This window comes from Callospermophilus lateralis, chromosome 13 (genome assembly GCF_048772815.1).
Source record: "Callospermophilus lateralis isolate mCalLat2 chromosome 13, mCalLat2.hap1, whole genome shotgun sequence".
Classification (NCBI taxonomy): Eukaryota; Metazoa; Chordata; class Mammalia; order Rodentia; family Sciuridae; genus Callospermophilus; species Callospermophilus lateralis.
This window is the reverse complement of record NC_135317.1, coordinates 83981358-83998031: the sequence shown is the minus strand read 5'-3', so window position 1 is coordinate 83998031 and position 16674 is coordinate 83981358. Positions and strand designations below refer to the sequence as shown.

Sequence of the window (16674 nt, the reverse complement as noted above, 5' to 3'; positions counted from 1 at the left end):
TCCCTCTTACCCTCCTGATTCTTTTCATTGTGAGGAGGAAAAGGACTAAAGTCATTATAGGAAAAATACATTTACTAAAAGAGCTGGTTACATTATAAAGAGCAGAGTGGTCATTATAACCAGCCATGAGGGAACTTCTGTGGTTTCAAGAACCACAAAGCATACCACCAACATACTTTATGTTGCTCAGTTACATAACATCCTGACAATCTAATTTTCACACACACAGAGGATGTGAATTTAAATAATTTAAATTAATTTAAGCTAGGTTTGTTTTATAAACACCCAGCTATTTGGGCAAATAAATTTACCTCTCTAAACATTTTCCTCACCTTTAAGTTGAGTAGGATAATAGTAACTATCTTATAAGGTTGTATGAAGATCAAATTTGTTCATATACAAGAGCTTATCCAATGCTTGGCATACTTTAAGTATGACTAGTAAGAGTAATAACAATAATAGTTATATTATTAACCATAGTGAATATTACATGAACACTAAAATTTAAGTCAAATTTTAATTTTCAATTTTTTAACTAAAGCCCAAAGCTATTTTAAAATGCAGATGTTAAACAATTTAAATATATAATCAATAGTGGCTTAAAGAGCATGTTACTAAGTATTTGACTTATACTAGACAAAATATGCTACATTCATTATGATTTCTCCAGATTGGTTATTTTCACTGAAAGCACTTCAAACTTGAGTTTGAAAATAACTTATAAATACATACGATATATGCATGCACTATATATATATATATATATATATATATATATATATATATATAAAATACTAGTGTCTTTCCAAGTAAAAATAACTTTTACTTGAGTATAATAGATATAAAATAAATGAATAATTAGGTCTAAAAAATTCTTTTTGTCTTATAAATGAGTTATTTTGATTTACACCTACTTTTGCCATTAAGAAGTGCTCATGAGCCATTCTTAAAGAAAGTATAGCTCTCCATTTTCTCTGAATGATAATTGTTGATGCTCTCATCTTCAAAAACCTAAAAAATAGTTATTATTGAAAAGCAATTTCAAATTTAATATATTCAACAAATATTTATTGTTCTCTTACTTCCAATACTGAGGAGAAAAAAATACAACAAAGGCAAAACAAAAGGAAGCAGGAATTCATACTTAAGTTGTAGCAAACACAATTTTATGCATACACTTAAGACACAATAAAAAGGAAGTTTTGCAATTGGCAATATCCCAGTGAGTAGGAAACAAGAAGTTCCATAATTCTGGTGTGACAAATAATTTTGAACAAGATCAAAAGAAAGTATGACCATTTGGGTCCAGACAAAAACCACCATAAAGTGAGTCATGACAAATAATAGTAAAGAATAAAGTCTGAGTGAGTCTCTGAGCAGACAGGAGGTGGTCAAAAAGAGAGGCTGGAAGATTACAAGTAGCATCAGATAAGAAAAGGACACTTATTTGAGAAGAAAGATGGGCTCTTTAATTTCTTCTCACTATTATAGAAAAGGTAAAAAGATGAGTTTGTTTGATTGTCAGATTTCTTAGAAAATAAGACTGAATATCATTGAGAAAATTCACCATTTTGGTACAAGAAAATAAGATACTAGTCCTTAATATTGATAGTGGCAACTGTGTCTATATATTAAGTCCTCTAACTCTGCTCTGCTCTCCTAAACTGGACAGCAATCACAAATTCTGGGATGTGAAGAAAAATTCTTATAGTGTGAAGTGAAAAAAAAAGGCCATTTAATAGCAGCCTCTAAAAATGTAAGTAAAACATACATTAAATGACTCGGGTAAGTGAGGAAATAGAATATGCATAGAAAGTTGGTAATTAGGGTCTTCATCATTAAGGACAAAGAGTATGAAGAGTAATACAAAGTAAAGAAAGAAAGAAAAAGAAATATGAAAACAAATTTAGCCAATAGCTATATCAACAACAAAAAGGACAAAAGCTTTAAGTGTATGTAAATATTTCTTACTAAATTATATCATCAAGGCTATGCTCTATATTTAAAAAGCAAGATATCCCAAGAGATATATTATGGTTCATGAATGGAGAAAATACCAACAAAACTAACCATATAAATTGAGCATAGCAAATACTTATGAGGACTTGCCAACCACACATATACTGTTATGCTCTTCCACAGGGCTACAATACATTACCGTGTTCTCTCCCGTTTGGCATAGAAGCAACCTTGAATAATTTCAACAGCTTTTAATACAGCTAAATATTCATTGCGTGCTCTCCAACACCTATACCAGGCTTGAATCTTGCAGGCAGCTCTCACTTTACATAAATATTTCTTAGATTTATATCTTCTCCATATAGCCTATCAAATGCAAAAAAAATATAACAGGTATGCAATGATTGTCATTTTTGTAAATTGGAAGAATTAGTATTAAGACAGTCAATCTGAGGTTAATGCAGATAAACAAAAATCAATTGTAGAAATAAAGTCACATACTAACTCCCATTAGAGTCTGGCATATAGTGAGTCCTCTGAGGACAGTGGTGCCGATATAATGAATGCCTGCCACGGGACTTTATCACACATACCCTGTTGCTGGCTGTCAGAAAAGTCTAACGTAACCCTAGCCAATATTTTAAATTGTAAGATGTGCATTACATGTGGAAATCCAGATATATGTGCATCAATGCATTTGGAAGAACAGAAAGAAAATGAACACACTGACCTACTCTCCACTTCCTGGGGAGTAATCCTTACCACTCCACATACATTCTGGTTTTTGTGTGTAGTCTGTAAAGGAATCCTGCTCTTACCTTTGTTTCCGGTGTCACTTAATGGTATCTTCTGCTGAGTTACCTAAGCCATAAACATGTCTTGGATCCCTGTTCATGCTCAACATGATGTCAATTCTCTTCCTAACCAAATTAATTCTCCAAACTTCATTTTCACTAACCTATATTAAACTGTTGACTTTCACCTGATCAATGGCCTCCCAAATAGTCTCCCTATTCTAGTTTTGTTCCTTTACAGTTGACCTTTCACATTCCTGTCAGAGTAACTTTGTAAAAATAAAAATAATTCTAGCCTTCTCCTGCTTAAATTCCTTTATAAATTTTTTTCTGCATCTTACAAAGATATTCACAATTTTGCTCCTGGCCAGTCTTGTCCTATCTTACTTTGTATTCCTCTCTGAAGTTTTTCAATTTTTTGTGTTATCTCCTATAGCTGAAATAGTCCCTCCATACATTTTACTTGGCTCTTTCCAAATTTATCCTTTAGCCAAATATTTGAATATATATGTCACTCACTCTAGAAAGCTTTCTCTGACCACAAGATTAGCTTAGATTCTTTTTGTTCCCACTAACATACACTTCTTACTTAATATTATCATTTCCCTTGCTCAATTAAGTTGTTTGAGGAGAGCAACTAAGTATAACTTATGGTCTATTCCTAAAACCCAGTACAATATTTAGCACCTTATTAGCACTAAACAGTTGTGGATTTTGAGAGAGAATATTATTTCTAAGCTTAACAGCAACTATCAAGATAACAACATATCACACTTAGGTTCAAAGCCCAATTTATTGCACATAGAACAAAAATAGCTGAAGTGCTCAGATTCAATTCCTGGATCTGCCTCCTTCCAATACAACATTGAAATTTTTGGTTAATTTTTTCTCAGTTCTCTAAGATTTTAAGAGATAAAACTCTATTTTCCTCGCACATTGGAGAATTTATTAAACAAAATAACAAAATGCTTTAGAAGCCAAAAGTGCTAAACTGAATAAAGTACATCTATATAATAAGCAGCTGTAGCTAATATATTATTAGAGGAATATAATTATCCTGTTTCATCCAATTATACTAAATAACAGTTCACTTTAATTTAAAATTTACTCTTAAAAAATGTCAAATACGGAGATCCCATCTTTTCAAAATTCTTCCAGGAGTGCGATAATTAACACCTATGAAATGCATGAAGTGCAAGGTGACCAGGGTCAAAACAACTCCAGTTCTGTGCTGTCTTGCCTGAATCATCATTGGTGTCTTTTCTCACTCTCAAAATAATGTTCTACTTTGGAAGATGATAAAATGGTCACTCAAAGTACTATTATTCTTTATGGCCTGCTTAAACTCATTTAAAAAATTCTCACAAACACTGACCAAAATATTGAAGCTTTATATTTAAAATAAGTAAATACCTGAATTTTTATGGTGCTGCTTTTAATTTTATAAAACTTCTGTTTCTGTATAAATCCTTTGATTCTAGCTTGAATTATAATAACACTCCTCCTGATTTGCAAATAGACTTGTCTTTGGTGTTTTGCAGATAGACGGGCTCTGTAGTGATTTTGTAAAATGACCGCTGCTTTTCTATATAGTAAAAACTGCTTTCTGGTTTGCCATGTCCTGATATAACGCTGTAAAGTGACAGCAGCTCTTTTCTGCTGAACAAATCTTCTCCGAAACACAGCCATCAGAAGGAAGGACTGAATTTGGAGGGCAGCACATTTCTGCATTTCCAGTTTTCTTGTGACTGTATCACAAAGATCTCTTTGAATCATTACTATAGTCCCACTTTGAGAATGATACTCTCCTTCCTGTGAAAAGCAAACAGAGAAGTGTTAAACCACCTGTAAATCATAACATCCCCACTTTGAACAGCTTCATATTGGGTTTTACTTCTGTAACAGTTGAATGCAGATTGGTTAGCAAGACTGCCATCCTTTCCTCATATATATTTTAAATTTCTGTCTGTCATGCCATTAAAGGCAACCTGAGGAGGTCAGATTTCTGAATCTGCTAAAACACTTTTTTCTTTCCTTTTTAACTCTGACATATGACCTACAAAAATCTGTAACAAAAATCAGTTTTCTTTGTTCAATAAACAGCTTTGGCTCTGTGCATTAGGTAGAATGACCAAATTAGTGTGGCAGCCAGGTGCATACATTGGATATTACTTCTTACCTTAAAGCCTCTGTAAGAAGACTGTACAGAAGTAACTGTTTGGGTTCTTGTTACAGTTAATGCTCTGTATCTTCTTTGAACAGAAATTACTGTTGCTCTAAAGTGGAGATAATGTCTCCTTGTGAGAAAAGCTTTTAAATGCTTCTGAATAATAATGGCAGCTTCATGCTGTTTCTGAGTTTGTTTTCTTATGTTGATGTCCTGAAAACTTGCTTGAATGCTATTTGTTTCTTCTTTACACATATTGGGTTGAAGAGCTTTTTGTTTCTTTTTATTTGCTCGATATCTGTCTTGTAACACTTTTGTAGTCCACCGGAGCTTTTGGTAGAAACAATATTGCTTATACATTTTGTATGTGCTTTGTATTCTAATAGCAGCTCTGTGTTTTTCCCTTAAAAACTGTCTTGTTTTCATTCCTTTATATGCAGCTTGAATGACCACTGCAGAATCCCATTGTCTGATAAAATTTTCTCTTTGCAATTTTGCAGCTCTGTATGTTCTATAATGTTGTTGAATTATAATTGAGGCACGTTTCTTAGTCTGAAATGAAACAAATGTTCTGTGCATTCTGAAAGTCGCCTGAATGAGAACAGCAGCCCTCTGCATTTCTTGCATTTGTCTCCTTACCACCCACCCTCTGTATGATGACTGGATCTTAATAACTGCCTTTCGTAACTGAAGGACTTGTAAATGATGCTTCTTTTCACAAAGTTTTGCACGATATGTTCTCTGAATCCAAATAACAGTTTTCCTGAGAGAAAGGAATTTTCTTCTCATCATCACAGTTCTAAATCTCCTCTGAATAAGGGTGGCAGCTAAATGCATAACTTTTAAAAGTCTCCTAGTTTTCATGCCCCTAAAAGTAGCCTGAAGGCGTACTGCAGAATGCCTCAATTGGTTATACCTCTGAAATTGTTTGTTTCTTGCCTTCACTGCTCGGTATCTTTGCTGTACTATTTTTGTTGCCTTCTTTAACTTATTAAAATACATTTGCTGCCTGTATCTTCTATAGCATGACTGAATAAGTGTTGCTGCAACCTGCATCTTTCTTAGAGTCTGTCTAACTCTTGCTCCTCTAAAACTTGCCTGAAGAGTATTAACAGCCTTTAAAGTGGCCAGGTACTTTTCACGCTGAATTTTACCTTGACAATATGCTCTGTATCTTACTTGAATTGCAACAGCTGCTCTTCTCATTGCATGGTATCTTACTCTTGACTGATACATTTTAAACATGGCTTTAATTAAAGTGGCTGCAATGTGCATGTGTTGAATATGTCTTCTTACTCTAATACCTCTATAAGCAGCTTGGATTTTAATTGCTGTCTTCTTTAAATTAAGATACTCCTTTTGTTGATGGTTTGTAATTTTGATATCTCGATACCACCTCTGAATTATGATAGCTGAAGCTCTGTAGATTGCATATTTCTTTTGGGCTCTGTAAGCTCTATATTTAGATTGTATAGTGATTGCTGCTTTGCTGAATTTCTTTATTCTTTTTCTCACTTTCATACCACGGTAAGCTGACTGTAAAATTAGCACAGCCATTTTTGTTTTCAAATACAAACGATGTTGTTCTCTCCCAATTCTGTAAGTTCTATAATACATTTGAATCAAAAGAGCAGCTTTTCTCATGAGTCTCCACCTCTTTTGTTGCACATGCATTCTATAGTATGACTGTATGATGGCCGCACATTTGTGCTTCCTTTGAATTTGTCTTCTCAGGGTTCTTCCTTTCCATGCAGACTGAAGCACCAGTACTGCATGACGGAGTTCAACATACTCCATACGTTGTTTCTTTCCTATAGTCCATGCTCTTAGATGTTGCTGGATGATTAATGCTGCTGATTTTAACAATCTGAATTGTTTCTGGGCCTTGTTCATTCTAAAAGTAGACTGAATCTTGATTGCAGCTTGATGTTCCCTTCTGATCTGCTGCCGGACTTTCCAGCCTCGATAAGCAGACTGAAGAGAAATCACAGCTGCTCTTTTCTTTAAAAAATGTGTTCTTATATCATAAGCAGATTTGTGTGCCCTGTACCATCTCTGAATTTTCATTACCGAACAAAGAACAGATTGATATTTTACTCTTTTACTGTAGCCTCTAAAAGCAGTTTGAATTTTAAGAGCTGCTAGAGATTGTTGTTTCAATAGTCGGCGAACTTTGTAACCTCTGTAGACTGCTTGCAAACAAGTAGCTGCTCTTTTGACTTGCAAGAAGTTCTTCCTCTGATTGACTTGTACTTTGTATGCACGATAGTAATTCTGAATGACAACAACTGCTTTATAAGTTTTCAGGTAGTGCTGCCGCATCCTTCTCATTCTGAAATAAGACTGCAGCGAAACAGCAGCTTTTCTTTGCAATCTCATCTGCTTTCTGACCAGGTATCCTCTAACAAAAGCTTGCAATTTGATACAAGATTCACGTATCTTCACATATTCTTCTCTCTTTCGTGCAGCCATTTTTTGTGTACGGTACCATTGCTGGATTAATAGTACAGCTTCTCTTAAAAGTAAATATTGTTTACGTGCTTGTTTCATCTTGACAACTGACTGCAACTTTATTGTAGCATATTTTAGACTCACAAATTTCTTTCTGGAAATATAAGCACGATAATATGACTGAATCTTTATAATAGATGTTAAGATATGAATAAATGTTTTCCTGGCTTGCATCCCTCTATATGCAGACTGTAGAACAATGACAGCAGAACGTGTTCTCTGATAAGTTGCTAGAACTTTCCTGGCTGAAATGTAAGCTCGGAAATGAGTCTGAATTATAATGGCTGCTTTCTTCATCCTCTTATATTTCCGTAATTGCTGATGTTTTCTTATGTGTGCTTGCAATCTGATAACAATCTTCTTAAGGTTTAAAAATCTAAATTTGTCCTGTCGCATTCTCCAATATGATTGCAAAACATAAGCAGCTCTAATTTGTCTGTATAAATTCTGAGCCTTCATTCTCCTGAAAGCTGCCTGTAGTTGAATGGCTGCAGCTCGTTTCTGTAAGTAGTTGGTGCGCTCAATCTTTCCTTTAAGATATGCTTTGTAGTACTTCTGGATAGTCAGTACAGACTCTTTCTTTCTTTTATATAACTTTTGGGCTTGAAAGCACCGAAATCTTCTCTGAATAATAACAATACAAGATCTAATATAAATATATTTCTGTAATTCTCTGTGCCTTCTATACCATGATTGTATGACAATAGCAGACTTTTCTTTAGCTTTTCTCCTAGAATGCCATTCTCTAAAAGCTCTTTGCAATATTACTGCAGCTTTTATTTGTAATTGCATTTTACGTTGCTTCCATCTTCTGAACACAGATTGGATTATAAGGCATGATGATTTTAACCTTTTATATCTTTGTTGATCTTGTTTTCTTCTTAAACTAGCACGCCAATGCCTTTGAATTGTAATTGTGGCCCAAAGATATCGTTTATAAGATTTAACAGCAATTATCATTCTTATTCTAGATTGCAGGATGATTGAATAATATTTCAATTTCAGAAATCTTTTTCTAGTGGAATATCTTCTCCAATACCCCTGGGAAAGGTAATAAAGGACAAAATGTAAAATAGACATAGCTTTCTATTCTTAATACTTTTGAAAATATCAAGTTTTCTAATACCATGCTTAAAAATGAACACATTAATTAGAAAGCCAATATTTCATTGCTAACATCTTGTTTATAGTTTAGCCTTTACATTGATACAGCTGTAGTCAATTCAGAAATCCATTTCAATTCTGATTGTATTTACAATGCATTTGTATTACAGAGTCATAAGTAGCAATTTTGTTATATTAGAAGGAAAAGAAAAATATTATAATATTTTTGGTATCTATTGGTTACATATAATTTCTGAAGACTTTATTTCCAGATCTTAAATATTTCCTTTATTTTATGGTTGTTAAACTATCTTATTATGCTTGAAAATTCTGTACATAAGGCATCCTGTACTATAACATTACAGGACTGATAATATAAACATAGTGAGCCCTCTGTTTCCATGGATTTCCCATCCATGAATTCAAACAGGTGAGGGTGGAACATTTTCCAAAAGAAAAAAGAAAAGAAAGATGTGACAGTATTGAACATGTACCAACTTGATTTCTTGCCATCATTCTCTAAACAATAAAGTCTAAAAACTATTTATATACTACTGGCATCGCATTGAATACTAGAAATACTATAAGAGAATTCAAAGCATACTGGAGGATGAGGATGTGCATGGTTATACACAAATACCATGCCATTTTGTAAACATATAGATTTGGATATCTGCTGGGGGCCTAGAACCAATCCCTCATGGATACCAAGGGACAACTGTACAGGAGTTTGAGAAACAAATGAGCTAGACCACTTTCAGGGTTATTGTTGTCATTAAAAATAAAATTACTTTCTTTTACCAAATATGGGGATTATAGATATATAATATATGGAATATATATATATGGAATTTTGGAAACACTCTAAAGTAAGCAAACTTTTGTCTCTTGAAAAGCCACAATTATAATGTAGCTTCTTAGTCAATGAAACAATATGTTGGCTCAACAAACAGGACTGCAGACTTTCCAGCCAATTCCAGTTGCTGATATCTACATGATCCCAGGCTACTGGTAATCAAGTTCCAGATAATTCTTATAGAAACCTGTCCAAAACAATCTATAAATTGCTGATTGGGAGAGGGGCATGTTGTTTCTTACTATATGTTTTTTTTTTTTTTTCCTTTCATGCAAGTAGAGCAGTATAGGGACTGGGTACCAAAGAATCTACAGAAAAAAAAAAAAAAAAAAGAAAAGAAAAAAAAGAAAAAAATCTCAGAATAATAAGTAAACAATAAATGTATAAGCTTAGTACTATTTACATTTGTAGCAAAACAGTGAAATGCTAAAGTGCATATCTAACAAAATATGTACAAAATCTATATGAGCAAAAATTCAGAACTAATGAGAAATATCAGAAATTTAGATCTAAATATACCATGGTCATGTATGCTTAGGAAGACTCAAAATTATCAAGATGTCATTTCTTTATTTTGATTCAATCCAATCTCAATCAAAATCTCACCAATTACTTTGGATATCAGCAAACTGATGCTAACATTATACAAAAAAGCAAAGGACCCAGAATAGTCAACACAAGGAACATATTATGTTAAATAGATGTTACATATTTTGGCTAAAAAGTAAAATAACATAGACATTCTATTGACTAATTATAAGCACTATTTTCATTATATACTAACTAAATGGGCTTGGAAGAAAAATGTGTGTATTATTTGTTCCCAAAGAGAAGTTTCTAGGACTCATTATTAAGATAAAGCTATACCTTGGAAAGGTACATGGATTCAAAGTAGAGTGATGCTGTATGCCACAATGTCCCATGCAGTGGAAGACTACAAATCTCTAATACAAAATGAAGACAGCAAGACGCATAGAACTAGAGTCTTGTCCCTTTCAGAACAAAGCAGGCATTTCAATCATGTTTCAGTCTTATGCTGAATGTAGCAAAGAGATTCACAGATAGTAAGGAGACGCTAAATATTTTTTATATCAAATATAGTCGGCTTTCTGTATCTATGAATTCTACATTATTAAATTCAACCAAGAGATTGATATTCCAGAAAAAAAAGTGCCTGTTCTGAACATGTACAGACTTTTCCTGTCATCATTATTCCTTCAACAATACAGTATAATAACCATTTATACGGCACTTACATTGTGTTAGATATTATAAGTAATATAGAAAATTGAAATATACAGGAAGATGTACATAGATAATATGCAAATCATATACATTGCAGATTTTGGTATCCACAAAGGGGTCCTAGAATCAATCATCTTTGGATATTAAGAGACAATATTAGAAAAAGAATTCTAATATATAATCATTGAAGACTTTGTCATATTTTTCCTTCTTCCTTTAAAATGTTACTAGAAATGTTTAAGTTAAAAAAATTTGTTCAGGATACTATACCTGAATGACTGTTGCTGCTTTATTCTGTACATTTTCCAGTTTTTCCTTTTTTAACATTAATAATTTTCTTTGTGCTAAGACTCTTCTCCAATATTTCTGAATGACCAGTGTTGCATTAATCTTTCTTTTCACTCGTTGTTTGGTTAGAAAATTTATTACAGCTGACTGAATAATTCTTGCAGCTTTGTTTCTCTCCTTAAAAAACAAAACAAAACCAGCAAATGTGAATTAAATACTTAATTATTTAAGACTTTATTCCTTATATGATAATTAATTTTTTTTAAGTTAATTAAGTTACTACAGGACTTTGGGCAAGAGCAAATTATTTCAGTTATTATTCTTTCTAAGTCAGACACTGTATAGGAAAGCAGGTTATGTTTCGTAGTTGCCAAAATGTTAGTTGTTTTAGATAGCTACTGAAAACTGGCCATAAATATAAATTTACTGTAATTAAAAATTTGAGGAGCAATAATGAATGTAACCTATTTCTGAAATATCTATGATAAATTTTATTAGACGACGACCACTTGTTCTATTATTGATGGTTTTCTAAATATTAAGTATAATATTGGTTAGTAGGTAGGAAGATGAAAGGGTTAAAATAATCTGTTCTGTTCAACTGGTCAAGAGACCATTTCTCAGATTATTAAAAATGGCATTTTTCTTAGAACCTAAGAATGAAGCTATTTTATGTTAATGAAAAATTTTGTACTGTTGGGATCACAAAAGAAAGCAATAAATAACATCTCTATCCCTGTGTCCAGATCTTAAACATTTTAAAAAATAAAATAATGGACACCAAAGTACTGCTTTATAAAGGATAAACTGAAAGATAGTCTCAGGACAAACAAAATGGTCTTGTTAATTACTGCAAAATCAGACACTTGATGTCCAGACCCAATCAACACTAGCACTAGGATAAACCTCACAGAGCACAACTTGAAAAAAATCAAAAGGAGAGTCCTGCTGTAAGAAGAGCTGAGTCAAGCATCCCTAAGTTATTCTTCACAAATTTACAAAGCAGACATTATTCCCCATGCCCTAGGGCAGACTAAGTGAAAGGGTGGACAGAGGTGGAAAGGAATCAAATTAAGGAAATAGTAGTGATTAGAATATTCACACCATGTCACCTCAAAACACATACATGCAATTATTAAATTTATCTTTTTAACTTCATATATTAGTAAATATAAAATTTACATTAAGAGCCAATCAACTGGAGGCTGTATAGTAGCTCAGTGATAGAACATTAGCCAAGTATGTCCTGGGTTTGATCAACAGCATCATTAAAAAAAAAAAAAAAAAAAAAAAAAAAAAAAAAAAACTAGCATATTTTAAAGTACAATTCATATGTCTTCATTTTCTAGGATTACCTTATAGAGCTTTAGTTCTGTTTTTATTTTATATTTTCTCCATGCTGTCTGTATAAGTCGAGCAGCTCTTATTTCTTTACGAAGATCTAAAAGCCTTGCACAAAGAAATGACAAATAGGTAATAACCACCTAAAAAAACACAAAAGATGAATACAGAAGATCAACAGAGAATATATACTCACTGTTATATTCTGAGACTTATTAAGAGTTTAAGAAACCCTTATTTACCTTTTCATCTGGAATTGTATTTGACATATCTGAATGATGAATCATAGCAGGTATTCCACCAAGGTCTCTAACTGCAGACCTGACCAAATAAAAATTTTTCTTTTCATTTTCCAGAAGTTCTTTGTGGAGTTCTGAAGTATTTTCTATCATGCAAGTAAAGAAAAAAAAAAAAAAGAAAGAAAGAAAAAAAGAAAGAAATTAGAATGCTATAGCCCAAAATCAGACATGGCAAAGAACCAGAAAGGTTGATCAACAAAAAAGGACTAACCAGGATCAAATGATTTGAGAGATATGTCCAGAGTACTGTCATCCGATTCAGAGGAAGAATTTAATACCACTGAACCAGTTTGTGTGCATTCCACAGTTTGAGTAGTACGCTGACGTATAGCATCAAAAGGCACATAGCAAGGATGGTAGTGATGGATAAGGTAACATAACACACGGCCATCTGAGAAAGACACTGTAAAATTCTCTACCTGATTGGAAATACCAGAAAAATAATTACTTGTTTTTAAATACTCATATAAGCTTTCATAGAACATTATATCCTTTTAGTAGTTAAAGAGTATCACACTAATTGTTAAGAGAATCTAGTATACCATATGCACAGCCAAATTCTCAAATATTAAATCCTAACCATTTCAAAAGTAGGGTTTTATATTATTACTGTCTTGGATTAGATAGTTATCAATCAAAACTTCACATCCTTCCCAGAACCTCAGGATGTGACCTTATTTGGAAACAAGGTCATTATAGATATAATTAAGTGACATGGGGTCATACAAGTAGGGTGAGTTCTTAATCCATTATGACTGGTGTCCTTTTAAGAAGAAAGAGACACAGACAGAAACACAAGGAGAACTCCATAAGATGGGAAGAGGCAGAGACTGAAATAATGCACAGATGAGTCAAAAACTTCCAAGCACTGCTGGCAACCACCAGTACTTAAGAACATGACACAGTTCCCTAGAGACTTTAGTGAGAGCATATTCCCTTCTCAGGCATGGTATCAGACTTCAAGTCTCTAGAGCTGTGAATAGAATAAAGGTCTAGTTTGCAGTAATTTGTTATAGCTCTCTTAAGAAAATACAGTAATTATAGTCAATTCTCATTATCCATGAACACTGAATAGGGAATACTGACCACTTCTCAGTGGGGAAAGACACAGTTAAGTTGCTGTGAGTCTCTGGTCCCAACATTTTCATCAGTCTGTAGATGGCATTGTTCTATGTATGTTTCTGATTCAGTCAGAAACAACGCATGGCCAACAGCACTATATACTCAGTGCCTAAACAAAGTTTACTTAATGTACATCCTTTGTTTGGAAATCACAGTTTTCTCTTATGAATTCTGCATATGCTTCTACTACACTTGATAGCCATTTTAAACAAGAATATAATAACAAAATGGACATCATATACCAGTTCTGTATAAATGCTTAATTAAGGGCATTTTTCCCCCTTAGTGATATATAAAATTTACGTCATGCATTTTCCAATTGGTGACAACTTAGATTAGTTAAAATCTAGCATATAACAATATAATCACTCATGTGAGGAAAAGACTGCTTAAATCTAAAAATTACATTATTTAAGAAATGTAAGACAATATTTTATGCATTAAGCTTAATTGATATCAACCAAAATTATTTAAAGATAGTGAATTAAAACAAAAACAACCACAAAAAAACCTTTACCTTCTTATTATAGAAGGCACAAACTGCATTTACCCAGTCCATCAATAATTTCACATTTTCACTATACTGTTCAAAGAAACCACTATTTCTTTTGTCTTTTTTCTTATTAATAATAGCATCAGAGCGGCACGACACTGCAGACAATGATTTCTTTATACTGTGTGTGTATTTTAGAAAGTGAATTTCTTCCTTTAATTGCTCTAAATTAAGGGAAATATCCACCTGAAACATATAAAAAAGGATAAATTCCTTAATTTTTCATATATTAGTTTATATTTTTAATGTTTTATTGGTGCTTTATATTGTACATAATAGTGAGATTCATTGTTACATATTCATACATACCCATAACATGATTTGTCAATGCCATTTCCTAGTACCCTTCTCCCCTTTTCCTCCTCTCCTGCCTTCTCCTTTCTTGCCTCACTTTCCTCTACTATACTGGTCTTCTCTTTTCATGAGATTCCCCACCCTATCCCCACTTTTTTATCCTTTGTTCTCTCTAGTTCCACATCATGTTATTTTTGACCTACAGAATTAAAGTATCTATTCTGTATTTTGATCAACTGCAGGTTAAAAAAATAAAACCTAATCAGAAATTTTAAAATCCAAAAATAAAATCCCCAAAGTACAGAAAAATCTACATTTTCTTTAAGGACCTCATACATGCTAGGCAAGGCAAGCACTCTTCTACTAAGCTACATCGCCACCCTACAATCTACACTGATAAAAAATATTTAGTGGTTAAGAAAATGAGATTTGGGGCCACACAAGCTTAGATTCTCAGCACAGTTCCACCTATCAATGATATAAACTTGAGCTTCAGTTTCCTCACCTGTGAAGGAGACTTAACATGACCTAATGCATGTGTGACAAATATTAAAATAGAATACATACAAAAATTATCACAGGCCTGAGACAGAATAAATTCTAATAAGTGGTAGTTATTATTGTGTTTATTTGATTCAAATTTTTTTTATAAACTAGTAATCAAAATTGAAAAATAATAAAAAAAAAACACAAAATGTGCCAAATGTATAATACCTGAAAAGCAAATACAATTTTCCAAAGCAATGCAAGAGTCTTTTCTCTGTGCCTATCCACAATATCCTTAGATAGGATTGAATTTCCTGCCAATAAAAATGCAGTCCATTAGCATGATTCATGTATATATATCTACCAATATTCAATGAGAATAAGTATTTCTCTGTTCAGTTTTTACCATGTTCATCACTTAATTGAATTCCTCGTGATTTAAGAATTTGAAGAACAATGTCAACATTGTGCATTTTTTGAAGACGACTTATTGCAGGAATCCTGAGTTTCTTTGAAAGATTCCAGTTCTGTGTGAGAAGTTCCATGGTTCGCCTAGTAGTAAAGAAATTTTCAGATGAATTTGCTATGTAACAATATATATGAAAAGAAATATTCATTTAAAAATAGTTATTACCCACATAAATCCCAAGAGTTTAAAGAGAGTAAGGTCAAAAAGACTCCAAATAACTATCTCAAAACTGTATTGCTCCATAGTTAATGAGTAGCTGTTTTTCATTTTTAATTTTTAAATATGGAAATCCATGAATAAAATGATAAGAAAACTGAAACATACACAAAAATATACATACATATCAACAAAATAATAAACTTCTACAGAGAAAGAAAAAAAGGAAGGAGAGGAAGGATAAGAAGAAGGAGGCATGTATTAAGGTGTGCAATAATCTATTAATCAAGTTAAGTGTTTTTTTGTTGTTGTTTTTTTATTTTAGTCATCATGGTAAATCCCATAGTCAGGTATTAGTGGCCCTTTTTTTTTTTTTTTTTTTTTTTTACAGAGAAAGAAACAAAGGCCCAGAGGAAGTTAATTTAATTGATCTAATTCATCATCATATACTGCTATGACAGAAATAAGACAGCAATTAAAATCTTGTTTCATCAGTTTCCATAACTACAGTTGGTCGAATTCTCTCTCTCTCTGTGTGTATAATAGTAATGCATACAATAAACATATTTAAATGTCTACCTAAAAAAGACATGTACTCCAGAGCTTGAATTCAAATTCCTAATATCATCTAGGTTACCAATATTTTATCCACTACACAATAGTCAATATTTCCACAGAAAAAGCAAGCCTCATATGATGTTGTATATAACTAAAAGGTGGCAAAATTATTTACAGAATCATAGTTTCTAAAGGCTAGAAAATGACTTAAGATCATCCTAGACCAATCAATGTAGGAAACGTTTCTGCAACAATAGACCAACCCATTACCAGTTTAACTGGCTGGTTTGAAATTCAAATACACATAAAAAAACATACATAATGGGGCTAGGGCTGTAGCTCAGTGGTAGAGCACTTGCCTAGCATGTGTGAAGCACTGGGTTTGATTCTCAGCACCACATAGAAGTAAATAAATTAAATAAAGATATTGTGCCCATCTATAACTAAATCTCTCTCTCTCTCTCTCTCTTTT

At 32.7% G+C, this 16674-nt stretch overlaps 1 protein-coding gene across 1 annotated transcript in view; it reads right to left on the bottom strand.

Moving 5' to 3' along the window:
- Nucleotides 1–16674, bottom strand: part of Aspm (assembly factor for spindle microtubules) — a 46178-nt gene that overhangs the window by 8883 nt on the left and 20621 nt on the right. The window contains 13 exon segments of the mRNA XM_076872933.1: nucleotides 915–1011; nucleotides 2159–2325; nucleotides 4167–4573; nucleotides 4576–4745; nucleotides 4747–4833; nucleotides 4835–8472; nucleotides 10907–11101; nucleotides 12280–12408; nucleotides 12508–12650; nucleotides 12776–12983; nucleotides 14204–14425; nucleotides 15248–15333; nucleotides 15426–15571. Of these exon segments, the coding sequence (XP_076729048.1) occupies nucleotides 915–1011; nucleotides 2159–2325; nucleotides 4167–4573; nucleotides 4576–4745; nucleotides 4747–4833; nucleotides 4835–8472; nucleotides 10907–11101; nucleotides 12280–12408; nucleotides 12508–12650; nucleotides 12776–12983; nucleotides 14204–14425; nucleotides 15248–15333; nucleotides 15426–15571 (5695 nt within the window).